Source organism: Lepidochelys kempii, chromosome 20, assembly GCF_965140265.1.
Source record: "Lepidochelys kempii isolate rLepKem1 chromosome 20, rLepKem1.hap2, whole genome shotgun sequence".
Lineage (NCBI taxonomy): Eukaryota > Metazoa > Chordata > Testudines > Cheloniidae > Lepidochelys > Lepidochelys kempii.
Window position 1 is genome coordinate 4,203,413 of NC_133275.1, and position 27,024 is coordinate 4,230,436.

Below are 27,024 nucleotides of genomic sequence, written 5' to 3' on the forward strand. Positions count from 1 at the left end.
ACCCTGCAGCATCTGCCTGCCTCTTCCCACCTGAGCACGTGGCTAAGAGGGGCTGGCAGGTGACGGGGGTGGGGAGAGGAGGGCACATTGCTGTGGCTCTCATCAGACGGGAGGGATCAGTGGACAATGGCCAGCACCGCTCCCCATGCACCCAGCCAAGGACAGTGTGGCTAACCAGGAACAACCCCCCTGTGTCTCACCATCATGGGAACAACCAGAGATTCAAATGCCCAGTGAGCAGGAGGGGCCAGGCCACCCTAACAGCAGGTCTGGCTCCTTACCCCTGGATTCTCATGAGTATATTCAGGGGATCCCTGCTTTGATGCAAGGACCCCAATTGTTTGGTGGTGATGGGGAGAGCGGGAGGTCACTCCACTCTTACTCCCTTGTCCCCATTTCTGACCCTTAAATGCCAAACTGCCCACCCCACCCCCACTGCTTTGGTTTCCCCTCTATCCAGAAGGCGCCATCGGTGTGCTACATGAGTCAGCCAGCAGGGGGAGCCAGTGCAGTCCACAGTTCCTGCCACATACCTGGGCAGTCTCTGGTCCCAAACCCAGATCTCAACCCGGCAGACACCATCAGGATCTGATTACTGGCTCTTTGCTGCAGCCATCATCTCTGTCAGACTGAACAGGGGGTTCATCTCCATGGGCGGGGGCGGCAGGGAAGGGAAGGGACGGCACCCCAGCTAATGGGGAATCTTCTTCCCACCTAACCAGAGTAGGTATTTGACGTGTTATTCCTCTAAGGTCCCCAGAGCTCTTTCCAGGGCAGGGAGGCGCTCAGTGCAGGCCAATGCTGCAGACCTAAGAGCTCCCCCACACCCTGGGATGCCTCTGATTTGCAAGAAGGGGCGGTTACCACCTTCAGTTTGGGAGCTGCCCTGCACAGCAGCCCCCAGAACCACGCAGATGCAGGTCTTCTCTGAAGGGTAGCTGCCATCCTGCCCTGCAAGCTCAGCACTGGGGATAAGCCAGAGACCTGGCACAGAAACTGAACCCACAGCCTTTGAGCCTAGAGACAAACCAAGCCAGAGAGATGCACCAACGCAATCCAGCACAGATCAGCCCAGACCCAGGTGCTACCTAGAGCTGCCCCAACAGACCTGGCATTTAATTCCAGCTTGGCTGCAAGCGCAGGCTTCAGGATCGCAGTACAGGCGGCAGTCACAGCCGCATTCCTCTCGTGACAGGCGGATGGCACGCAGTTCCTGCTTCTCCTCAGCATCGATGCGGTGAACCCCGGAGGCCCGGAGCAGGGCTCGGCGCCGCTTGGTGGGCAGCGGCTGCAGAAAGAAATAGTCGTCCACTTCCACATTCTCCACGTCAATGTCGTCGTCTGACACATCCTCCAGGGTCAGGCCGTCCGCCTCCTCCGACTCCACTGTGCCATTCTTCGTCAGCTGGGGAGACACGGGCAGAGTTAGTCCTTGGCTTGGGCCCTGGGCACAAGGCCTGGCGCTCTACCCCAGCATATGCCTGGTGAGACACCCGCTAGCATTACCTCTTGGAGAAGCGATCTGCCAGGAAAGGGGAGACTCAGTTGGAACCACGCACCTAGGGACCTTCAACAGCAGCAGCAGATGCTGAGAAAGATTTTTCCTCCCAATTTCCCCCTGCATAGCATCATCTGACCCAGTCACCTACTGCCTCATCCCCACCCACGCAGAGGCCTCTTGTACCGCTGGGCCTGCACCCCCCCTCCCCTTCGCCCCAAGGTCATTACAGCCAAAATGCCATTTCACTCAGCTGTCCAACACAACTGGAGCAGGAGGCAGGAGACTCAGCCCTCCACATGACATCAGCTTCACAGGGGGATCTGAGCGACCAGTCAGCATGAACAAACAAGCTGCCGCGCGCAAGTGGATTCTCCACCAGGCCCCAGGTTTTCCCCTCCTCAGCTCCTTGCTAGGCCAGGCCAGCTTTCAACCCTTCAGCTTATGATAGCCTGCAGGGCACCATCTGTGCTGACCCACTGGAGATGTGCTGGGGAAGGAATTTGTACTCAGGTCAGAGGAGACGGGCTGCCCTTCCCCACCCTCTGCAAGTGGGGAGATAAAAGGAGGCTGCCGTGTCTTAAAATATCTGGCCCCTCAGGAGAGGAACAGAGTGGAGCAGCAGCAGCACCCCCATGGGCAAGATGCAGCATACATGGCATCGTCTGTTGGAGAGCAGGCAAGTGAAGTCTCTCCCAGCTTGCTGTGGTTGAAAAGCAGCTAAGGTGCCACGACCTGGCACTCGGGATCCTAAAGGAATATCAACGTGAGTGGCTTCAGCAGGGCAACTGACTTACAGATAAGGCTCCTGGACTGCCGCGGGCCCCACCCACACACCAGGCCTGTCCCCCAGAGCAGCTGAAGAAAACCTGAACCCTCTGCCCCCAATCCTCTTCCATTACAGAAATGAAGGACGCTCCCTGATCGGGCCGACAGGAATACAGAGCCGAGCAGCAGCTTCTCTTTCATTCCTTCTGCTCCCCAAACCCTTGGAAACCGACAATACAGTGTGTTCTTACAGCCGGGGCTTTTTTCCTCCCCATTTATATTTTAAATGCAAAGAATCAGAGTTCCTAATGTAGGCATGATGGAGAAGCTGCTGCTGGAATACATGACAATACACTAGAGGCTGCTGCTTTCATCAGACAAGCCACAGGTTTGCGGAGGCAGAAGGAAAATTCCTGAGAGAGACATGATGCAATAACTCCAGCTTAATAATGCTCATTTCAGGAGCCATGGAAGTCAGAGCAACTCCACCTTCATTCTCCACAATCCAGGAGGTTCCCTGCAACAGACGGCAATTCTATAGCCCTGCTTGCCACTGGGGAAGTGCTGACATTGCCCCTTGCCCACTGATGGCTCATGCCAGGCCCCCAGGATCACAGTCCTTTTTCCTGGGACAGCAGCTGCATTGGGGCAAGGGACAGGGGTCTGGTTCAAGTCCCGTGGCAGTAAGTCCACTTGCTTCTTGCTCGTGACTGCATTGGCTGCAGGTGCTTTGCAGACCCCAACTCACCATTTGCCCTGTCTCTCTGCACCTGTTTATCTGCCCCACATAAGCCACCCTGCAGCCACATGCCCCAGTAAGGGAAAGCCCTAGTTTGAGGCGTGCACTTTAAAGGCTGGATGGATATGTGACCGTTTGCCAAGCAGGTTGCCATGGCAGCAAGAGGCTGATTTGAAAGGCTAGCTTTGCAGACAGACACGTCCATTCAGTAAGGGAAGTCCAGTCTCTAGGCAAATCCTCCTTCCCCCAGGGCACAGGCCAGGTACCCATCCATTGGGGATAGCATGCCCCACTGATCAAGTCTCCTTTGTGCCTCATCTCTAGAAGCTGGATGGAAATTGGGCAAATTTTCAGAAAACCTAGTGCCAGGCTGAGTGAGGACATTTAGCTCCAGCCAGGATCTTGTCTCTTAGCATGCCAGGCTGCAGCCGCACCACTGGTAGAACTCTGCCAGGCCGCAGGCCATGCCCCATCACAGATTTGTTCACTCTGGTCAATACCCACAACAGAGAAAAGTAGATGACTTGAGACAAAAAATTACCTCTGGCTGCTCCTTAAGAAGCTCAGTCATCATCCCCGTCCCCGCATCTCGCTCTTCCCAACTTGGGTCCCAATCCCTCCAGAACTGGCTGTCACAGATCCACCCCCCACCGGGCAGTTGCATTCCAAGAAGGGGTGAATAGCAACGTCCGATCTGCCTTCTCTATGCCAATAGCAACGGAACAACGCAGGATCAAGCATGGTCTGGAGAAGGGCAACCAGGCGCCTCTATCCGCCCGCTCTCAGAACGTGAGGACAAGAGACAAGTGATGGCGGAAGACAGCATACTTTAAAATGAGGTCGAAATAAATCCTGTTCACACCACACGCAGCTGGTGGATCTCCCTTCCAATCAGATGCCATTGACACCATGAGCTCAAATTGGATTAAAAAAGGAGTGCACATTTACAGTGACAGGAATATCCGGAGTTATAAGAGTAAGTACTAAAAGATCTCTGGCAGGAATCTAAGCCCTCCTACTTCAGGATTTAAGTCAAGCCCTCATGCTACCGGGGTGGGGGGCGGGTTAGGAAGACACTTCCTCTGGGGGCTACTTATCACATGCCTGCCCAGCTGCTGGGTTTCAGGCACCATCCGTCAAAGCAGCTGCTATTGGCCAGACAGAGGATCCTGGACTGAGGATTCTCACAGCAGTCACTGAGTTCTTAGGCGCCTTTACCCCTCCCACTCCCCCCCCTTTGTCAGTGATACCTTCATTTTCTTGGCATGGAGTTTCTCCTCCTTGAGGTGCTCCCGGAGGATCTCCCGATGATTCACCTCCTGCTCCTGGGCGAACTCGCACAGCGTGTACCTGCGGACGGAGTTGTGGCGCTGGGCCATGCCCAGGGAGCTGCCCCCTTGGCTGGGCACACTGGTGAAGCCCTGGCGCCTGGCGAAATAGTACACGGTCACCTGGTCGAAACGCACATTCTTCCTGCGCAGCTGCTTCTGCCTCTTCAAGATGGATGTGGCTGAGAGCAGAGAGAAGGAAGCGTCAGACACAGGGCGAGCGCATGGGATTCTGGATGGACCCTACTCATGCCACGACCACCCCCAGCTCTTCCATGACACAGCAGACGCATGAACCCTTGCGGGTTTGCTCTGAGTTGCTGATGCACAGGCCCCTGAAAAGGCTGATTAGAGGTACAAGGACGGGAGGGAGAGGGATAAGTGGGATGTCTGCGTCCATCAGGACTGGCTGCCAACTTCCAGAGCAGGCCATACCCTGGACCTCACGGAGGAGGAATTCATGCGTGGAAATGCCTTACCCTCCCCTAGGGCTTTGCAAGAGGACCCTATTTGGGGAGTGGGGGAAGGGAGGCCAGTCCCAGGGATACTGACCCTCTCTCTGGCTGTAAATGTCTGATAGGGTTAGAGGGAGCGTGTCAAGGGGAAAAATCACATTTCCATTTGAAGATTTCTGGCAAGTAAGCCCTAAAATTCCTTTTACTGGAAACACTCATTCACTCTTGCTCATATTTATCAGTTTATTTACTTCATCCATAGTCAGAACCACCAGGCTTTTTTTTTTTGACAGCACGCCCCTCTTCTCTGACACTGCAAGGGGTTTACCACTGGGAACAGCGAGGCTGAAACTGAAGAGAGGGGAGAGCCAAGGCCAAACAGGCTTGATGGCTTGGCTTTTGGGCCCCTCCAGGAGATCTTTCCAAATGGGGGGAAACAGAAAAATCCCTTCCAAATTTCTTTAAAAATCAATTTTTTTAAATAATAATTCAGGGCAAGCGAATTTCTAATCCAAACTATTTTTTTTTAAAGTTAGTGTTAAAATAAGCTAAATTGATAGTGATTTCTTTAAAGGGATGGTAAATTTGGGGTTAATGGGGAATTATGAATGTCTACTTCCTCCGATCCTTCCCGACCACCAGTGGGTAATTGACAATACTCCTAGCATTATCACTTTCCTCTGGAGCACTAAGCAGGGATCATCTTTTAGGGTCAGGTTGGTAAGCTTTCTCAGCTTCCATGCTGAATGTTAAAGCATCCCTAGAGAGTCTCAGGGAAGAGAGTTAGCTGCACAAGGAAATTAAAAAAAGCATCTCAACTGTGCTCTTGGTTGGAGACAGTTGGTCACGCAATCCATGCTTCCCCCCACACCATTTGTTAGCATCCATGCAGTCCAATTTCAGGCAAGGTCATCTATCTGAGCCAAGTGTGAGAAGATGAAAGGGCAGAGACCAGATCCGTCCAGACAGAACCCATTTGACTATTTTTCAGCCCACAAAGCATGGACACCAGCATTCCCCTGGGTGTGATTTGCACTTGTCTCACGCTGGTGAGACCAAACTGTGTGACGTGAAACGAGCCATATGCTGGGTCCACCCGTGAGGTCAGACAAACAAAACGCCACAGAGCGGCTCTGCAGAAACACCCCCCAGACTACCAGCTCAGCCACTCACGTATGAAACCCATGGTGCTTGGCGGGTTGAGGCTATCGCAGCTGTCGGCGCTGTCGCTGTTGGAGATCTCATCGTCCGAGTTGGAGATGGGCGAACCCACATCCACATCTTCGAACTTCCTCTTGAGGCTGCTGCTGGCGATTGCATCCATTTGTCTCTGGCTCGCATGGAGAGCCAAAGAGCATAAAAAAGGAGAGGTCAGCTGCAAGAACTCCAACACCAGCCCCAGGGCTATCGCAGAGGCTCAGCGGGTACCTGGGGATAAACAGGGAGCATAGGGGAGAGAAAGTCAGCAATCCACCAGCACCAAGCCAAGCTTCTGTCTGCATTACTACAGCCCTGAGCTTACACTGATGCATCTATAGGCTGTTGTACAGCAGGCCCCATATCTCCACAGCATGCACGGCTGCCAAACGCCTTCTTGGAAAGGGGGTACTGGGCTGAGTTCCTAGCAGTTGCTCTTCCAAGTTGGGGCATCGAGACCCCCAAAACTTGCTGTTACAAGCCCCAGTAACAGCACACTGTTTGAGAAGCAGCAGTAGCAAACCCTTAGTGCTACAGTGATGTTTATGCATTAAATTATTAGCCTTTTCTATTGCCTTGGGTGTTGGCTTAAGAGAACTCTCTGTGCCAGGACTCCAGCAAACTCTGCTGCCCACAGGGACCATTTGGGCCATCGACACACCACTTGTTCTTGGCCTGAGAGGGAGGACTACACTAAAGCTCATACAGAGTTGTCATAACAGAACCGTGGGAGGGTTGAATGCCTCCTTTGCTACAGACTTGCCAAGACAGAAGTCCTGCATGGAGTTTAAGTTATTTACACTTTTAGATGCCAGCTGGGTTTTCTATTCCTCAACATGTTACATGTCAGACACGTGGTCCCATACACTCAGCTGAGTGGGAGAAAAGTCTGTTCCTGCTTTATGTGTAGCATATGAAGATATGATGAGGAAAAACGCATGCCCACAAACCACCAAAGGAAGCTGGACCGGAAGCCTAAATCAAACAGGTTCCATACTTAGAATCAGCTGGACCTAAGCCACTGGGGTGATGGAATGTAACTGGTGGCCAAATTAGCACAGAGGAACCATATCAAGAAGGGTTCAGAAGAGACTTCGACATATTGTAGCACTAACCCACCCATCACTGGATCACTTGATGATTACCAGTTCTGTTCATTCCCTCTGAAGCACCTGGCATTGGCCACTGTCGGAAGACAGGATACTGAGCTAGATGGACCATTGGTCCGATCCAATATGGCCATTCTTATGTTCTTAACTTTAGGACTACTCAGTTTCTGCATTGACTGTCACAGAGAGAAGGGACCTGTCACCTAGCTTTTACATAATAGTGACTAATATGTTAGACTGTGAACAATGTTTACCACATATGGAGGAATACAAGCTATAAAGACTTCAAAGTATTCCACAAAAGAGGTAACCGGATCAACAAACCCTGCCCAGGTATTCTTCCTATTCTTATCTAACCATCTCTGTCTATTCTGCTCTGTAACTATGGGAGAATCTCACTCTTAAAACAAGGCCTAGGGGAAGACTGTAAGCATGAAGCTAACACAAAAATGGAGCGTTACATGAGTCCCACAGTAGAAAGAAAGACATATGGCAAAGGCTTAGAACTAGATAAGTTCACGGAGGATAGGTTCATCAATGGCCATTAGCTAGGATGAATAGGAATGGTGTCCTTAGCCTCTGTTTGCCAGAAATTGGGAATGGGCAACCGGGAATGGATCACTTGATGATTATCTGTTCTGTTCATTCCCTCTGGGGCACTTGGCATTGGTCACTGTCGAAAAACAGGATACTGGGCTAGATGGACCTTTGGTCTGACCCAGTATGGCGGTTCTTATGTTCATATGGCACATGTTTAGCTGAATATCAAGCCCATAGATAAGAGCCCGTAGCCTCCACAAATACAACAGAGCCCCTATTTTACTAAATAATTGGGGATTGAGGAGTTCATGGAATTGGACATCTCAAAATTACAATAGGTTTAGTGCATAAGTTGCCATCTGGTGCACTGCATTGTTTTCTTCTTGTCCTTCAAACCACTGCACAGCAATTTCCAATGCACTGAAGGCACTGGGATGTGAAGGGATGTCAACTTGTTCTTCACTGACGTCCCTTTCATTATGTGATTTTTCCCCCCATTGGGAAAAATGGTTCATATAACTGGTTGTATATAAGATTGGCGTTCAAAAAAAAAAAAAAATAGATAAACCGTGATTCTACTATACCCAAGAACACAATTCCCAGCACACATCATGAGCTATGTAATAACTTACTGCAATTTGAGTGACTCTTCTCATGATGTACATGTAAGAAAGTCACACCTATATATAAGTTTAGATCAGTTGTCAAACCTATTTAAACTGGTACAAATCCCTGCATAGACCCTCTTATTTCAGTTTAAGAGTGAGTGACTTATATTGGTTTAGTTTAAGCCAATTCCTAATTGACATAACCTAATGAAAATAAGTCTGGCTGAAATCAAAATACAAGAGTCCGCACAGCCATTTGTGCCAGTTTAACTACACTGGTTTAAAATCACCCCCTTTAAGGTAAAACACATTCAATTCTCTCATGTAGACAAGGCCTTAGTTTAGAAGTGGCATCACAGGAAGCCGGGGGCTCCTATACACAAAAGCAGCCATGATTATATCAAGTTCTCGTTTTAGGATCCAGTGCTCTCATGAGAAGACTAGTGTAACAGGTCACAGGTTTATACTGTATTTGCTATTAACACTAGGACTAGAGTTGAACACAGAAAAAATTAGAACCAGCTGCTATCAGCAGCATTGTTCTCAGCTTCAGCGCGGTCTTCCTAGCTGATTTCCACACTAAAAGCAGAGCTGGGGACTGTTCTAGGAACAAATCACTAACTAGTCCTGCCTATAATAGAGTGCGGCCTAAACTAATTCCAGTCAGATCAGCTGCTCTGTCCAAATCCTAGGAGTTGAAAGATGTTGAGCCTACAGGAGGCTGTATTTCTTCTGCTCCAAAAAAAGGTTCATGCATGTTTCCCCCCTCATCTTCCCACCAGCATGCCCTAACAGGAGGGCACAGGACCCAGGCTATGCGAAGCCTGGAAAGGCCACACACCCAGCCTCGTTAACAAACCGGGCACTTCAGAAACTCAGTGGGGAGAAGAGACTGACTCAAAGTGGGTAGTTCTCTCCTCATCCCCACTTCAAGCAGAGAGACATTCATTATAAAGCAGTGCTCACTTGCCAAGTCAAGATACAGCAGAGCAGTGTGAAACAGGCATCCTTTCTCTTGTGCCTGATGTTTAGAGGCATGGGTCACCAAGATACAGATGATTTGGACCAGAATGACTTTGATCTGTGCCCTTCTTCAGAGGCAGATGAATACAGAATACCCCGGGGAAACCTGGGGCAGCTGACAGTCTCCTCAGAGCTAGATAGGAGAGACAGTCTTTATGCTTTTTAAAAAGGCATCTTTGCCAGGGCCAAGAGAGAGAGACCCAGACATACAGACCTTTGTCTTCAGAGGTGCGGTCTGATGGGAAAGTGGTCTGACGGGCAGGAGAATGTGATAAGGCCAGCCAAATGCTGAGATCTCCTCCTCAGAGAGTCAGGCTGGAGTTTATAGGAAGTGCCATTCAAACCATAACACAACTGTATCAGAACAAGCCAAGGAGAGTGATCTTACCCTTTATACCTTGCCCAGACCATTGCACATGTTCAGGATAGTTTTTAAACTAATTTCTCCGAGATCAGGGTTGGGATCCTGAGCCCAACACCCACCCACCCAGCCTTCCCCTCCCCTCAGTCTTCTCTGCACTTGTCTATTCCCTTCAACAAGCTAGCAACTGTTCCCATGACAACAAGTCGAACAAATGGGTTTGAAAAACATGTCAGCTGACTGCAGGAGAGGCAAGAGGCTTCTGACTGCAGGATGGAGCTTCCTGGGGGAATCAAACGAGTCCACGCTCAATTCCTTCAAACAAAATGGGGAGCAGCCCCACCCCTTAGCCTCCAGCTTTGGACTCTTCCCTGCACTGAACGGTTAAAAGCGCATGGATTTGCTCCAGGGTTCTGGGGGCCTCCAACCTCTTCAAAAATCAAGAGGAAATGAGACTGCTCCCCCGCCCCAAAAACAAGCGGAGTAAAAACCTGCGATTCTCATACAGCTGACACAGCAGAAAAGGAGAAGCTATGAAGTCAATGAGCACTTTGCAAATATCAAATTACTCCCAGGAGGCTGAGCAGTAGCATCCTCAGGTTTGCCTATAAGCAGAGTTACACCAGTTGAAGAGGTGGGATGTTAAACTGATTTAGTTAACCCAGTGCCGAAGGCTGCTGGGATGCTCTTATTTGATTTAAACCAGCTTATTTCATTTTAGCTGAAACTGATTAGGAACTGGTTTAAGCTAAACTGAAATAAGCCCTTCTTCAACCAAAACTCAGTGTCTACACAAGGGTTTGCACTGATTTAACTGGACTGAGGTCCAGATGCTTCCAAGGGACTACTGAACCCCTCCAAATTGCTGCTGCTGCCAAAGGCATCCTGCTCACCTGTTTGACCAGAATATCACCTCTCCCCTTGGAGATGCTCCACCCATTCCCCTTTGCACTGCGCATCCCCTTCACATGGTCAGCCTTTGCCTCCAAAGCTCTGCATCTCAAAGCTCCTGCCTACATCTGACCTGATCTTCTTTCACATTCCCACCTCCCTTTGCAATGCTAACGATGCCTGCCTCAGTACCCCCCTCGTCATCTTCTCACCAACACAGGAAATTTCTTCCATCCCCTTCAAGCCACCTCCATCTCAGTCAGGTCCCTCCCAAAAATCTTACTCCTGCCATATTGCCTATTGAGATACAATTTATATGGATTACGAGAATTTCCAGTGTTATCTTACTTAATGACAACAAAAATGTTGGAAGGGATATTAAGTATCATGCTTCAGGGCTTGAGCCAATCTCTATTAGAGGTCATGTGGAGTGTGTGAGGGGGAGCAAATTATCCCACATCTGGCGGTATTTATGCCTGCCTCTGAAAATTACGGCACTGGCCACTGCTGGCAGACAGAACACCAAGCTAGATGGACCTTGGGTGTGATCAAATTTGGTAAATTATTTTTCATCTTCTTTATTACAGTAGTGCTTAAGAAGCAACTAAGAACAGGGGCCCCACCGTGCTAGGCACTGCACAGAGTAGTAGACAGTCCCTGCCAAGGATCTCACAGTCTAAATAGACAAGACAGAAATGAGGTGGGGGAAGGGGTAGAACAACACAGCAGACTGAACAATGGGATGGCACCAAACAGCATGTTAGTGCCACAGTTTTTTTTTTTTTGGGGGGGGTGGTAAATGGAAAGGAAAGTGAATGAAGAAGGGACATTGAAAGGAAGGGAAATGAGAGGAACAGGGCAAGGAGAAGATAGTAAGAGGCAATGACACTGATGCGTGGAGGACAGAGACAGCTGGAGCAAAGAGACACATTGGCAAAGGGCAGAGGAAGTCAAGTCAAAACCATAAGGTGGAGTTTGAAGAAGGGGGACACCACCACCCCCAAGAAACAAGCTCCCTTCAACAGTAAAATCCATCACCAACCTCATTGCGATACTGAGGTGTTTCCAGAAGAAATCTCTGGCTAATGGGGCTCTGGCAATCATATTCCCACCCGAAGTTGCAGAAGAGGGTTCAGAAACACGATGCTACTGCATACAGGGAAACTGACCCATCCCCTTTTACAGTTTCTAGCAGAGCTGTCAACAGATAGGCATCTGCCCCCTAGGACATCATGCATGTGTATGTAATGGGCATCCAGAACCATACTGGGGAAGTTGAAGCTCTTCAGATTTGACACCTTGGATCGAGATCTTACAAAGGGGCCGTAAGAACTGCCAACTTCATTCTCAAACTTCGTGCCCCGGTATCATCATCATGGGACAAGACAAGACAACAGCGGAAGCAGATCAAGCTCCCTTCCTCACCATCAACTAGCAGAAACTGTACTCAGGGCCCAATGGCATCTCTCCTCCTTTTCCACTCTGGCTTTGACTCATCACCCACAGAAGGCGAGAGACACTGAAAAATATTTCATGGGTGGCAGGGAGGAAAAGAAAGAAAAGAAGCTTCTGGTAACAAGTGCTAAAAGAGACAGAGTCTTTTTTTTGCAGCACATGGCCCTGTTCACGTCTGGCGCTAGCATGTTACCTCGGCTGAGTATTAAGTGACCTGATTTCTCCTTAGGGGAGAAAGGAAAGCAAACGGCCAAGAATTTAACTAACAAACTCCACTGAATCTCCGGATTCCAGTGCACCTCTGAATTAGCCTCCCTCAGCAACACATTAGTGTAGGTGGAGCTTGCCTCCTCCGGCATACAGCCTGACAGAAGTCAGTCACTTGGGTTCTCATCCTAATGAGTTTCTCCACTGAGGGGTTAAGAGGTCAACAGCAGCATCCTGTCTGCTACTCCCTGGTACGCCATTGTTTGCAGTCCTGCTGGTTTACTCAGAAGCCCATGCACAGTGGAGAGGATTAACCTACAACTCATTCTCCAAGACTCGCCTTACAGGGCCTTTAAAAAATAATAATAATAAAAAAAAGGAATAATATAGCAAACCACATGTGATATGCCCTGGACCCTTCTGCAGCACCAGACCCTGGCAGAAACAGAAGGGGGCTCTAAGGCTGTCCCCTAAAAAGGAGACCCACGGTTCAATGGTGGGTTAGATCACCTGCTTCTCATTACAGGAAGGAATTTCAAGTATTTTCTGAATAGCCCCGTGGTGCTGGGAACAAAGTGTTGATGGGAAAGGCAGAAGAGAGCAGCAGGCGCTGAACAGTGAAAGACTCCTTACAAAGGGGCCAGCAGAACCAAAGTAGATTCTTTGTGTGTGTGGGGGGTGGTGGTGGTGGTGGTAAATGTCTTTGGAGGGGGAGCAAAGATGAATTTGAGGAGGGTGCCAGGGAGGATGAGAGAGCAGTGAGAGAATTCCAGCTAATCCTGGAACACTAGCCAATCATCCTACCCAGATAAGCTTGTTCTTCATCAGCTCAATTCCTTTCCCCGGTATGCAGGGGAGGGCAGCTGTCCCTGCCCAGCATGCACATCCTTTCTGCAGGACAGAGGAAAAAGCCAGTTTCATTCATTCACTGCATCAAACTACGTTAATTTACAGAAAATGCACTTGTAAAAAACATTTGAGACACACCGCGGCAGGTCGCACAGAGACCTCTGGAGCCTTTGAGCCCAAGAGACACGCACCTGCTAATCTCTCTACAGGGAATGGGCACACAGGCAGGGCTGGCAGGTACCGTATGCCAAAACCTGGCACCAGGGAAACATTTAAGAAACTTTCCCATAGCATCTTTCTATTAGGAGACACTCCAGTTCCACATTCACTAGGGCTATTCAGTGGGATTAGGATTTTGGTATGTTATCAGAGCAGGACAAGTGCTACTTCCAGCAGAAGCAAGAAGGGACAATTCATACCCCAAAAGTGACTGCTTTTAAAATATAAAATGTCATCTCAGGTAACAACTTTCAAGACAAACGGCTTTAAGAGTTGGATACAGTTAAAGCTGCAATGGTGAAGGCCCTTATGACAAGAGTGGTGAGCTTGCGTGAAAGCGCAGAGCAGTCGGGAAAGCACAGGAAGACCAAGACCTACAAGGTCAGCTGGAGCAAATCCATGCAGAGTTTTCAGAGGGAGAAAATAAAGAGTGCCAGTGGAAGGCAAGATCGGAGGCGGGGGTGAGAATGGTCCCGTTTCGCACTGGAGAGAAGGTAGATGCAGAATGCTGCAGAGCAGGGACTTTGTGGGACCAAAGACAATGCCCTTGATGTAGTTAAGACATTCAGGACAAGATGGTGAGCACAGATAGATAGATTAAAAGGCATGGGGTCCATAAACTTTGGGGTGGAGGGGAGGATAGGAGGTATGCGCAGAGAGATAGGAGAAGGAAAGCTTAGTGCCAGCACACCAAGATTTTTGAGCATGGCCTGCTCTTTGGGTGGTGAATTCAACATGAGAGAAGAATTCTATCACTGAAGGTGGCAACTGGCAAGGGAACTCCACTACGAAAAGCCAGCCAAGGACAAACGTTTCCATACTGTGTTCCATGGCTGGTCACACCATATCAACTCTTCTTGTTTCCATTTAATAAATGGCATACAAAGAAGCCGAAAACATTAAGTCTTCGATGTCAGCAATTGCTGTGGTTGCCTCAGGGTAGTTAGCATGAACAGAAGGGGAGATGGAGGTCCGCGTGATAAGGAATGCAAGGACAGGGATGCCTCCAAGGTAGCCTCTGCATTAACATGTGGTCCATACCAGGAAGAAGTTTGAGGCTAACATGCCCAAAGGCTGCACACAACTTCTCATGGCATCTCTTTTGTCCCAGGTCTTCAAGAAAGCTAATGGCTACCAGTTCAAAGCTAGTTAGTACTGGGCTGATTAATAAGCAGAAGATCCATGAGGCCCTATCAGTAACACATTGTAGCTGGAGACCCTAGTTACTTGTTCATAATCCATTATAAATTTAGCACCCATTACCAGACTCCAGCTTTCAGTCACAATTAGAAATCCTTCCGTCAACGGATCACCATTGGAGGCAGAAAGCTGTCAAAGAATGCTTAGATCATTCACAAGGACTTCCTGTGGGCAAAAGCAGTACAGAAAATACCGAATGCACTCCCACCAAGCAATGTCTGAGGAGGAATATATGACAGCAAGTCCCAATCCATCCATTCTCACTGATCTCAGGTCCACATGCCAGAAAAATCCCCAGGAAAGCGGGTGAGTGAATTCTTTTAGATGCAACACTAGCCACATAAAAAGGCATCACTATTGTTCCTTAAGGCCATTGGCTGGGACCAAATACCAGAATGAACTTGGGAGCGCTTTCTCCTTTAATGAGGAAAAGCAGCTTCATGTCCATAGTCCTCCCTGCTTCCTTCATCTCCCATGTTCACATGAGAAACTATTCTTCCTGTAACCAAAATGGAGTAGTTCTGTAGGGACCTGGGTATAGCTGACACCCAGGACCATAACAAAGGCACATCCATAACAAAGGGTTGAGAGCTTCTAATCTACTTGAGATACAATTACAGACTGGTTTCCTACTTGCTTAGGGGTCTGTCTCCATGGGGAAATTGACCAAAATAGCTCCTGCAGAAGAAGCTACTCTGGAATAGTGCCCCTTGTGGGAACAATATACCAGAATAAAAATGACTATTTCAGGACAATGCTTCATCTTTGGAAGCACAGTGATTACTTCAGAATAAAGTTTTCTGTTCTGGAATAAAAATGTGTGTCCACATGGGGAGCAATAGCTTATTCTGCAATGGCTATTCTGGTGAATTTCCCTATGTAGGCAAGCTGTAAGACTCTCTAAACCTTCATTATAAGGCAGACACTGAACCTCGTTTTGCCTGAGTCAAGACTTCCACAGAGTAATCTCATTCATACCACATGTAGTGGAAATGAAGGCTCCAAACCTTCAAGCCCCTGGGGTGACTCAAGGGAAACTCTTTACAACCCCAAGCCTTTTGGGTACCTCTGCTCGCTATTTCCTCATCAGATAGATTTCCAATCTTTTATTTGGTCCTCTCCCCCACACACTGGCTGTAGGAATAGCCTTAGCCAGATCCCTCAAGTCTGCTACTCATTGGTATCTGGCTACTCACTATAGTGCCACTTCCTAATTCAGAAAAAAAGTTTACTATTTCTTCCCTTCCCTCAGTCCAGAGTTTCAGCTGAGGGACTGTTTAAGCTTCAGATTCTGGGGGTTGCCCCATGCTCAACTGCCTGGAAAGCTTATACTGTATCAGCATCTCTTTCTTTCTTAAAAAAAACAAACAAACAAACAAACAAAAAAACAAAACCAAAAACACAGCAGCTTAATTTTTGAAAACCTTTTTGCTTAGGGCAGATTTTCACCCTGCAGAATGCAGTGGCTGGCCTGGTCATGTTTACACGTAGAGCAGCTGTGGGAATACAAAAAGAAAAGGAGTACTTGTGGCACCTTAGAGACTAACCAATTTATTTGAGCATGAGCTTTCGTGAGCTACAGTTCACTTCATCGGATGCATACCATGGAAACTGCAGCCGACTTTATATATACACAGAGAATATGAACCAATACCTCCTCCCACCCCACTGTCCTGCTGGTAATAGCTTATCTAAAGTGATCATCAGGTGGGCCATTTCCAGCACAAATCCAGGTTTTCTCACCCTCCACCCCCCCACACAAATTCACTCTCCTGCTGGTGATAGCCCATCCAAAGTGACAACTCTTTACACAATGTGCATGATAATCAAGTTGGGCCATTTCCTGCACAAATCCAGGTTCTCTCACCCCCCTCCCAAAAACCACACACACAAACTCACTATCCTGCTGGTAATAGCTCATCCAAAGTGACCATTCTCCCTACAATGTGCATGATAATCAAGGTGGGCCATTTCCAGCACAAATCCAGGTTTTCTCACATCCCCCCCCACCCCCATACACACACAAACTCACTCTCCTGCTGGTAATAGCTCATCCAAACTGACCACTTTTTGCGAATACAGACTAACACGGCTGTTACTCTGAAACCTGTGGGAATACAAGACACTGATCACACCAACATGGCAACTTTGGGTCTTTTTAATTTTTTGTCTTTAAATAAGCAGCTTGTAAAGGATAAAAGGCAAAAGTCAAATCTGTTCTCGCATGACTCCTAGAATAGATCTTTGCTGTAGGCCACGCCACCCAGTCCACCTGCTGCATTTATGTCAGCTGCATGAGGTAGTCAGGATCTTTAGCTTTAAAACTAAAAAAAGGCAGTTTCTAGCCCACGTCTAAGAAGAAAACCTTTGAAACAAGATCCGAGTGTACCCAAATCTTGCATTGCCTTTCAGAGTCTACGGGCATCCGAAAGAGAGGTTACTTACAGGTAAGTGGAGGTTCTTCAAGATGTGTGGTCCCTAGTATTCCAAACGCGGGTGCACATTCACACCATGTGCCAGAAGGTTTTCTGAGCAATGCCCGTTGACCTGCACACACATTGTGCATCCCTTCGTGCTCGCAGCAGAGAGTAGAATTAGCCTTGTGGGTCGGCGCCTCTCCAGTGACTCTCTTACTGCTGAGTAGTCCAGTCCGCAGTAGAGGGGATGCAGGGCGAGTATTGGAATACAAATAGGACCACACATCTCGCAGAACCTCCAGTTACAGGTAAGCAACCTCCTCTTCTTCGACCGAGGGTCCCTATATGCATTCCAAATGTGGGTGAGTAGTGAGCAGTGATCATTGTGGAGGTGGGTGTGAGGATACAAGAGGAAGTGCAGTCTGTACTATGGCATGGCCCACTGCAGCATCCACAGCTGCCCCTGGGGCGGTGGCATTGTGGGATGTGAATGTGTGTATGGAGTGCCATGTTGCTGCACAACAGATGCCTTGCCACGAGATGTCCGCTAAGCAGGGCGAAGTGTGCCTTGCCACGAGATGTCCGCTAAGCAGGGCGAAGTGTCTGCTTGTGCTCGCATAGAGCGTGCTGTAACTCTATCAGGTTGCAGTATGTTGAATAGCATGTGGCATTCACGGATGCACCTAGAGACCTATTTGGAGATTTTGTTGGGAAGAGAGAGCCTGGCCCTTGGACTGGTCAGCGATGGCTACAAACAGATTCACTGATGCACGAAAGGCACGGGTTCTATGGAGGTAGAATGCCAATGCACAGCGGACGTTGTGGGAGTGCAGGGAGTTGTGTAGTTTAGGACAGAAGACAGGGAGGTGGACGCACTGACTGAGGTGAAATTCTGACACCACCTTTGGGAAGAACTTAGGGAGGAGCCATAAGCCCACCAGGTAAGGGAGGCCAGAACCGTGTGGGGGACAACAACCCCAGCTTCCAAATGGTCCTTCTGGGGTCTGTAGAGGAGCCACAGTTGGAGGCAACGCATACGTAGAAGTGTGTGTGGTGTCACGGAGGTATAGGCTGCCACATGTCCAAGGAGGGAGAGAACGGTGGACCATGGTGTGCGGGCTGTGGCAGAGGCCCGCAATCATAGCTGTCCGCGTTGCAAAGAGGTCCTCCAGAGTGAAGACTCGTGCTGCGACGGAGTCGATCTGACTTCTCCTCGTTAATGCAAATACCCAGAGATGTGAGGAGAGCACAAAGGGCAAGGATGGCAGAGTTGAGTTCTTGTCAGGACAGCATGACAAAGGAGCTAGTCGTTTAGGTAGGGATACACCGAATAGCCAAGGCAGCGCATTTGTGCTGCTACTACGGCAAAGACTTTGGTGATGACTCATGGAGCAGTCTCTATGATGAGGAAGAGGACTCAGAATTGGTAATGGTGGTGGCCCACGCAGAAGCAGAGAAATTTCCGGTGGGTCAGGTGACTGCCAACATGGAAGTAGGCATCTTTCACATTGATAACCGCAAACCAGGCCCCAGACATTGGGATAATCAATGTCAGCATCACCATATGGAATTTGGATTTCCTGATAAAGGCATTGAGTGCTCAAAGATCTATAATGGGGTGCTACCCTCCACCCTTCTTCGGGATGAGGAAGTACAGTGAGAAGCAGAGTGTCTGCTTCTTGTGGGAGGATGCGCTGAAGGGATGGGTTCCCAGGGGAAGTCCTGGGTGGAGAATGATGAGGGGGAAATAATAAGAATTCTATGGAGTATCCACGATGGATGATCTCCAGTACCCAACTGTCCATGTGAGCTTGCCCCAATTGTGGGCAAATAGGGGAAGATGGCCCGCAATGACAATAGGGGGTACCACAGGAGATATTGGGGGAGCTTTGCAGTTCTCGACCTGCATGTCAAAACTGCTGTTTCAACTGCTGCTGGGTTGGGTCAAGCAGGTGGTTGTGGTGGACTGTTGGTATCAGAGGGCTGTGATATAGCAACGGGACATGCTTCTCCAGTGGCAGCAAAGGTTCATCTGCCGGAGAGGGAAGTACCGTGGCAAGTGGGGGTCCAGAGAGGAGCGGAGAAAGTAGGTATAGAGGAGCAGCTCCTCCATCAAGAGCAGAGGCTCCAACTGCCCAGGAGAGCATGGTGTCCCCCTGGACATGGCAGAGGGCCCAGACAGCATCAGTGGTGCTGCTTGATCCGATAAGCCTAGAAGCACTGGCATGATGGACAGTGTGCATGCTGGTGAGGGTGCCGGCGGGGGTATCGAGACAGTTGTCGGTACGACCAGATCCCACTTGCGCTTTGCCTTGCTCTCAATGTGGTGCAGCTTGGAAGCTGGTCCAGCCAGATCCACATGCAACCTCTCACCTGACCTGGCGGGGTTCGGGGAGGAACCGCTGGGCAATCCAGGACGGGGATCTGCTCTTATGCCCGTGTCCATGCTTTTTACCCTCATGGCAGGCTTGCCCATCACTTTCAGTACCAATGGATCCAGAGCTTGGAAGGTGCTCAGAAGGTACTCACCAGCTGTGATGGTCTCTGTACCGGTGGTTCTGCGGGTCCCAGATCTGAGTGCGCCCTGGGATGCATGGGTTCTTCCATTAATTTCCAGAGGCTAAGCTCTCGAGCCTCCCATATTCAAGGTGCAAAGGACTTACAAACAGCACAGCGGGCTGTGATATAAGCCTTGCCAAGGCAATAGAGGCAACTCTGGTGCTTGTCGCTCACAGAAAATGAGCATGGGCAAGAGGCACGGTTCTTAAAGCCCGTTTCCCCAAACGGGGAGAAAACCTACACTATCTAAGAAGAACTCTAAACCACTAAAACAGCTATGTACAACTATATACAGGAAACAGAAAGCAGATCACTCTCTTAGCAAGCTAAGACTCCGGCCATACGGTGGTAAGAGGGAACTGAAGAGGCGTCGACCAGTACGGCCTATTATACCCTCGGCTGTGAGCATGAGGGGACACTGGGGGGTGGGAGGGGGTGTGTCAATGGACACTGCTAAGAAAACCACCTGATTCCGGTGCATTGTGCACATGGGCACCCATGTTTGGAATACATATAGGGACCAATCACTTGAAGAAGAAATAATGATTCAGAGAAGTGTGAACTCCCTGCCCTGCAGTGGTCTCACAGGAGTGTTAACTAGGCCAGTGCTGACAGCACTTTATTTCATTACTGGTCATTTTAGCAGATGGATGGGGAAGGGGGAAGAAATGATGAGTTCCCTGAAGAGGATGAGAAGAAGAGAAAGGAAGAGGAAGAAAAGAGAAATTGCAGGGATCTTAAGGGGAGCACAGTCTCCCACAGGGTGATGCTCTCTATGATAATAAGGTACTGAACAATAAAATGACAACTAAACTTTTAGTTCCATATTGTTGTGCATACTGCCATTGACATCAGTGGCAGCCCCATTGTGGCTCAAGGACAACACACAGGCCTCAATGTTTAGTCTGGTATACAGACCATAATTAGATGTGGGATTCATCCCTATCCACAGAATGAACTCCACACTCCTGCTCTAGGTGGTACAGGGCACCTTTAAGAATGGATCATGCTCAATCAGGTCAGTCCAGAAATTCAGAAAGGCCCCATTTTATGCTGTGAAGTGTTAAACTCCAATTTTCTTCAGTCAAGGCAGCTTTAAGACATGAGGAATAGTCAATAAGAACAGGAACTAGCCTGCGCTTTCACATTTACTTGAGAGAAGCAAGGCTGCTCCCAGCAGCTATTTTAAGGGGGAGGATTTTTTTTTTTTTTTAAAACAAATGGGTGAGGGAGGCTCACATTCCTCCAAGTTGAAGCCTCCAGAGAAAGGGGTTCACACCCCTCTGCTGTGGGCTAATCTCACCCAAGATCTCAGACTACGATCTCACTTGTTACCAATTATGCAGCAGGAATAACATTGCCCAGAATGACACGGCACCATCACTGCAGAGCAACACACCCCACTGATGTAAGGTGATGTCAGAGAGAGAACAGTGAAACATGCTGAGGGTCTGGGAAAGAGCCGTAAATACCTACTACTCGACATCTAGAGACCTCCACAAACACCAGGGAAAGCCACAAAGCAACACCTACACTAGAGCAGCCCTTACTACAGCTGCTCTCACTGGCCAGGTGTCAGTAGATGCATTAGATATAAAACGAACAATTCTATACCTGTGCCAGCATGCAGAGTAGTCGATATTCTAAACTGTTTCAGAATAAATGTAAAGTAGCTTGCTTCGGCGAATGCCAGACAAGTGTGTGTGGTCTACACATCTCCAGCACACCAGGGAGTCTAGATTATACAACACTCCAAGGCACAATACCGAACACAACAAACACCATGAAATGATTATAATGCCAGAGAAGAAATAGCAACCACAAAGAATCTAACCCGATGTCGACCATTCCTCCTAAAGGCAAGTGAAGCACCCCACCCCTTTTACAAGGGCATGCATCCTAATAAGAAGCCTGTGGAATGTATTTGATATACACATGGTAAAGGGATTTGCATTGGGTTTGATTGAGGGAACTGCTTCATGAAGTACAATCATCAACTTCTATTTCACTAGCTAGGGCTAGAACAGTGTGTTTGGTAACCATTTCAACTGGGGGAGGCGAGGAGGAATAAAGCATGAAAAGCTCTGCGCAGGTTCCAGAAGTTGAGAGTATCAAACTAGAGGCTGGCAACAAGAATGTGAATAACCAGTAAGGTTCCCATCACCATCTGATTGGATGCATATCCATGAGTTTCACCTCTAAAGTGTAGTGAGAGCAGAGAGAACCCAGTCAAGACCTCAAATAGCTTCTATATAGCTGACTAGGGCAGTGTCATCAAAAACCCATGTCAGCAAGCCACAGAATATAGGTTAATTACACACCAGATTAGAGACTTGCCACTGTGATGGGACAACCCCTAAGAAAATGCACAAAGTGACAGCTTCCTGGTAAATGTCAAGAGTTCAGCAGTTATTGCCCAGGCTGTTTCCACGGTAAACATCTGATGAAGTGAGCTGTAGCTCACGAAAGCTCATGCTCAAATAAATTGGTTAGTCTCTAAGGTGCCACAAGCACTCCTTTTCTTTTTGCGAATACAGACTAACACGGCTGTTCCTCTGAAACCAGTAAGGATTTCCCACTGGGTTCAGCTATCATCCTTTGTCAGCCATTCAGATTTGTGGCTATTTTATTTCACACACAATGCTCTAACTCTAGTAGGGCTGACATGCCAGAGATCAGGGCTCAGTCTGTCTGTTCATTAAAACAACAGGTGAGCCACAAGATTCACATCAGATCATGGAAGATACAGACCCTCCATTCTCCACCAGTGGTAGCAATGGTGAAAGTTATAGCATACTCAAGAGACATGTTTATTTATATTCACCACTGTATCAAAATGACAGTGGTAGAAATACCTGTCCCACATCTACACTACAGCTTATATGGTTGCTACCACCAGAGGTAAACATAGCCTGAATTTTCCTAGTGTAGATGCACCCTAAAATACTATCTTTCACAAACGCTACAGCTAGACAAACCTTTTAAAGCTCTTACCGAACCTCCTCTGCACAGCTAAGCTCATCTGCAAAAAGTGCAACCCCAATACATGCTGATGCTCATAGAGGCCCGTTTAATATCAGAATCAGGCCTTTAAGGCTTGATCAGCCCCAAGTCACCAATGGTGACTTGATGGGCATCAAGGTCATGTTCCAAAGACTTTGATGATATTAGGGTTACTGCTGGATAACATGATAGGGAAATCCATACTCATCCATGACCTTCTTTCCAGCCAAGCTTCAAACAGGACAGGCGTAAGGTCACAGAGTCAGAAACTGCGCTAGCTCTGCTTGGCTTTACTGATGTTTTCCTCACCTGGTTTAAAAGGGAAAGATTTCACACTCAGACAGAGGTGGAAAGAGTAGCGTGAAGCTGAGGGGGCAGCTCGCCCCTGATAATGTCAGTAAGAAGGAAAGAGGGGGCACATGGAGGTTACCATGGCTCTGCAAGACTCCAGCAGGGCCAGCTCTATCCCCTCTGTGACCTTAACTCCTACTATAAATGGGGGTGGGGGAGGGGAGCATGCTATGCCACACTGACCCCTTGGCCTGGATGCCTGTGAGGAAACATGCTTTCCAGCACCTCCTACAAGAGAATGGGTCCATCACATCACCAAGAGCCCGTTGTGGGATGCTTTAATACCTCCAACCTCCTTCCCTGAGGGGGGAAAGTCACAACCTTCCATCCATCCTGCCCCTCCCCCCTATATCCCCCCCCCACAATGTCTCTAGTAAGGCTGGGCCAGGGAATGCTCCACAATAACCCCTACAGCTCATCGCTCCCAGCTCCCAACTCAAGCAGCATAACCCAAATGTCCTCCCCCCCCCAAAAGCCCCCCACTGCAACCCTCAGCACAACACCCCATCCAAGGAGAGGCGCTGCCTCACCTGCCCCTCCAGATACGTTCCCCACAGCCCCACATTTCCCCTCCAGTGGTAATCCCATAAGACAGCCCCCCCCCATGAACATTCAGCGGTGAAGGGGATGGTCTACCTGCCCCCCTCCCATCCCAGGCAGAGGGGACGCCCCCCATTATGCAGCCCCCATACCAACACCCAAGGGAGCAGGGTTACCCCACCTATCCTCCAACACTATTTGACCACCCCACCCGAGGGGGAGCGGATGCCCTTTCTGCCCCCCCCAATACGCCTCCCCACCCACGTGGAAAATGCCCCAATCCCGCCCAGGAGATGTGAGGAGACCCCCCCAGGAGACTGAGGGGAGGAGACCCCCCATATTCGCCCCCCCCGGAGACGTGAGGGAAAGAACCCCCCCAATGAGACTGAGGGAAAGAGCCCCCCAATATTCACCCCCCAATGAGACTGAGGGAAAGAGCCCCGCAATATTCGCCCCTCCCCCCCCACCGGAGACGTGAGGGAAAGAGCCCCCCCCAGAGATGTGAGAAACCCCCCCCAGAGACTGAGGGAAAGAGCCCCCCAATATTCGCCCCCCTAATGAGACTGAGGGAAAGAGCCCCCCAATATTCGCCCCTCCCCCCCGCCGGAGACGTGAGGGCAAGAGCCCCCCTATATTCGCCCCCCTAATGAGACTGAGGGAAAGAGCCCCCCAATATTCGCCCCCCTAATGAGACTGAGGGAAAGAGCCCCCCAATATTCGCCCCCCTAATGAGACTGAGGGAAAGAGCCCCCCAATATTCGCCCCTCCCCCCCGCCGGAGACGTGAGGGAAAGAGCCCCCCCGGAGATGTGAGAACCCCCCCATGAGACTGAGGGAAAGAGCCCCCCTATATTCGCCCCCTAATGAGACTGAGGGAAAGAGCCCCCCAATATTTGCCCCTCCCCCCGCCGGAGACGTGAGGGCAAGAGCCCCCCTATATTCGCCCCCCTAATGAGACTGAGGGAAAGAGCCCCCCAATATTCGCCCCTCCCCCCCGCCGGAGACGTGAGGGCAAGAGCCTCCATGCTCCACCCGCCCCCAGTAGGAGTCAAGGGGGCCCCCAGTCGCCTCCCCCCCCCCCCCCCGGGCGGGAAGCGGCGACTGCCCCCGCGTCACTCACCGGCTGCGGGTCCCTCCCCGCCGCTCCCTCCTCCCCGCCGCGCGGGCCGGGGCTGCAGGGCGAGGCCCGGGCTCCCGGGCGGTTCCGCGCCACGGGGAGCGGGGGGGAGGGTCCGGCCGGGCGGAGCGGGGCGGAGGCGGCTCGGCGCTCTCGGGCTCTAACCGGACACACCCGCCCCGGCTCGGCTCGGCGATAACAATGGGGCTGCCGGCGCAGCGCCTCCCCTTATATAGCCCGGAGCACGTGACCTTCTCCCCCGCCCGCGCAGCCTGGGAAACGGAGTCCTGAGAGCCCTGCTCGCGCAATGGCCGCTGGGAAATGGAGTCCGGAAGGAGGAGCTTGCGAGGAGGTGTAGGCCAATGCTTAGCCCTCAAGCAAGGGGGATAAGCCTGGGAGACAGAAGGCTTCCCAGCTGTAAGGGAAAATCAGGTTTCCCAGCTGCCTTGGGAAGAACACACTATTGCACCTGCTGGGTAAAAAACCAAGCTGGCCAGTGAGGAGCTTGGGGGAAGAGATGCCTTTTGTAAAAGAGCCACCGCTGCTTTTTGCCTTCTGCTAGTGGAGCCCTGAGAGGAACAGGGTCAGGCTTTTCTCCAGTTGCTCCACGGCTAGGAGCTTTGGGTTGTTTTGTTTGTTTAAAAAGCAAAAGCGAGACGCATAAGCTTTTCTAAAAGTAAACGGTCACATTCATAACACACACACAGCTGCAGTTTTAACATCACATAGTGTGAAAGTTTGCAACACAGAGCAGGTCCTAGGGAGGACTAAGGTGAAGCTTTTGCTATTCCACACATTTAAAGTATCAAAAGGGCAGGCAACAAGGGAGGAATTTGGGCAAAAACTAACCCACCAAATATACACTACCTCTGCTGCCCCTCCCCCCCCCACTACCTGCTTTGTGTCCTTGAGTACTCATCTTCTGCATCACACAGCTCTTTGTTTGCCTGCAGAAAGAGCTTGCACGGACAGCTGCTAGGAATAAGGCTGGTGTGGTCTCCAGCACTGCAAAATGAATTCCCTTTATTGCAAAGGTTTTTAGCTTTGCTTTAATATTATTACTCACCCTTCAATTACAAAGAGTACAAATGTTGAGTAATGTAATATCCTGGATCACCACTGGATGGAGTATGTGCAATAAAGATGCATTTAGCAGAAGGGTCCTTGGAGCCTCTGTGCATTTTCAGTCATTGAGGTCTCCAGGATGGAAACGATTTTCTCATGTACAGCAATCGCCAAGCCTTACAGATCATTAAACATAATCTTTACAGTTTAAACCCCAAGGCAATTATGAACCAGTTACAAAAAGAAAGAAGAATTGAGAAACAACAGCTGGATTAGCCAGATCTAAGGAAGAGAAAGTTTGAAATTTCAAACAGTAACTCCACAAAACTTTTAAGCGTAAACCTCATAGTGATGATGGAATCAGTCCACCCATTGAAGAGTTCTAACAAGACCAGCAAAAATCAACTTAGAAAGATAGATAAGAGGACTCCCAGTTAACAAATCCCCAGATCGGCACTTACACTAAGATAAGCCACCACCATATGTTATCAACAGAACTCCAGGTTGGATTGTTAGTAAGGGTAGTAATGGGATAAGTGCAATGTCCGCAGTGAAGAAGCCCAACTGCTGAGCTCTGGGTGTAAACAGCTCCAGATGGAAGAAATAAGGTGGCCAGAAGTGGAATTACAGAGGAGTCTAGACAAGAGATTAGAAAGGCCAGAACCAGCAGGAACAGGCAAAACCACCTTATTTTAGAAATAGTGAGCAGCTGCAGCCTGATGTAGGGGGTCAAAGGGCAACTGAGTCAAAAAGCAGTTGGAAAATCCAAGCCCCAGACTAGCTAAAAATCAAGCAAGAAGCAGTTTATAGAGTACAGAAAGCTTTCCAACAGATTTCAATTCTCATGTTAAATTCAGTTTCTTTTCAATCCACAGCTTTATATGGGGCAAGTTTCAATTACTGGCCGTTCACTTAACATCTACTGTATTCTGTCCCCAGGGATCCTGTTTCCAGCTCTGCTTGTTAAGTACACTACTAATGCTTGCTCTGAAAAGGGCAGGCAGAAAGACAACATGCAGCACTGTTTTCCATCCAGTAGGAATCGGTCTGAAAGGTGCTGTATGAAAACTTTTCACAATATAAATGTGAAGTGCAATTAGACAGGACCCAGGAGGCAAGCAAGAGCCCAGTTTCAATTAAGGCATTTTCTACACAGCCTGCCATCAGCTTTTTCCACATATTCAATAACTTTGTCACTTACCTCGACCAGCTGATGATGGGAATGGAACTACCAAACAATTGTTGTTCTAAAAATCCAAATTTGGGCATCAATTCAAAGGGAGAGTCTTCGTCTCCATTACATTAGATAATAAGGAAGTCAAGTGATTTCTTTAGTGAAGCTGTTTAGGCAAAGCAGCAGTTGATCAAAAGGATTTCTGTTTCCCCTTTATTTTATCTTTTATTTCCAGTACTGGCCATTAAGTTTCAGGGGGAGGAGAGGTGAACCTCTGGCTGTTCTGCCCTCTAACCCTTCTCTGAGGGACTGTTTAATGAGCAGTTGTAGATCAACAACACAGACGCACAAG

At 49.3% G+C, this 27,024-nt stretch overlaps 1 protein-coding gene across 3 annotated transcripts in view; it reads right to left on the reverse strand.

The window, feature by feature from the left end:
- CSRNP2 (cysteine and serine rich nuclear protein 2) overlaps positions 1-24,622 on the reverse strand; it is a 29,377-nt gene extending 4,755 nt beyond the window's left edge. For all 3 annotated transcript variants that reach the window (XR_012155773.1, XR_012155772.1, XM_073319400.1), the window contains exons 1-4: positions 24,437-24,622; positions 5,962-6,216; positions 4,256-4,515; positions 1,109-1,405 (exon numbers count right to left, since the gene is read on the reverse strand). Coding sequence is in view for 1 of the 3 variants with exons in the window: in XM_073319400.1 (XP_073175501.1) it covers positions 1,109-1,405; positions 4,256-4,515; positions 5,962-6,112 (708 nt within the window). In the remaining 2 variants the exon portion in view is untranslated. The remainder of the gene's footprint in view (positions 1-1,108; positions 1,406-4,255; positions 4,516-5,961; positions 6,217-24,436) is intronic.
- Positions 24,623-27,024: the final 2,402 nt, after the last annotated feature.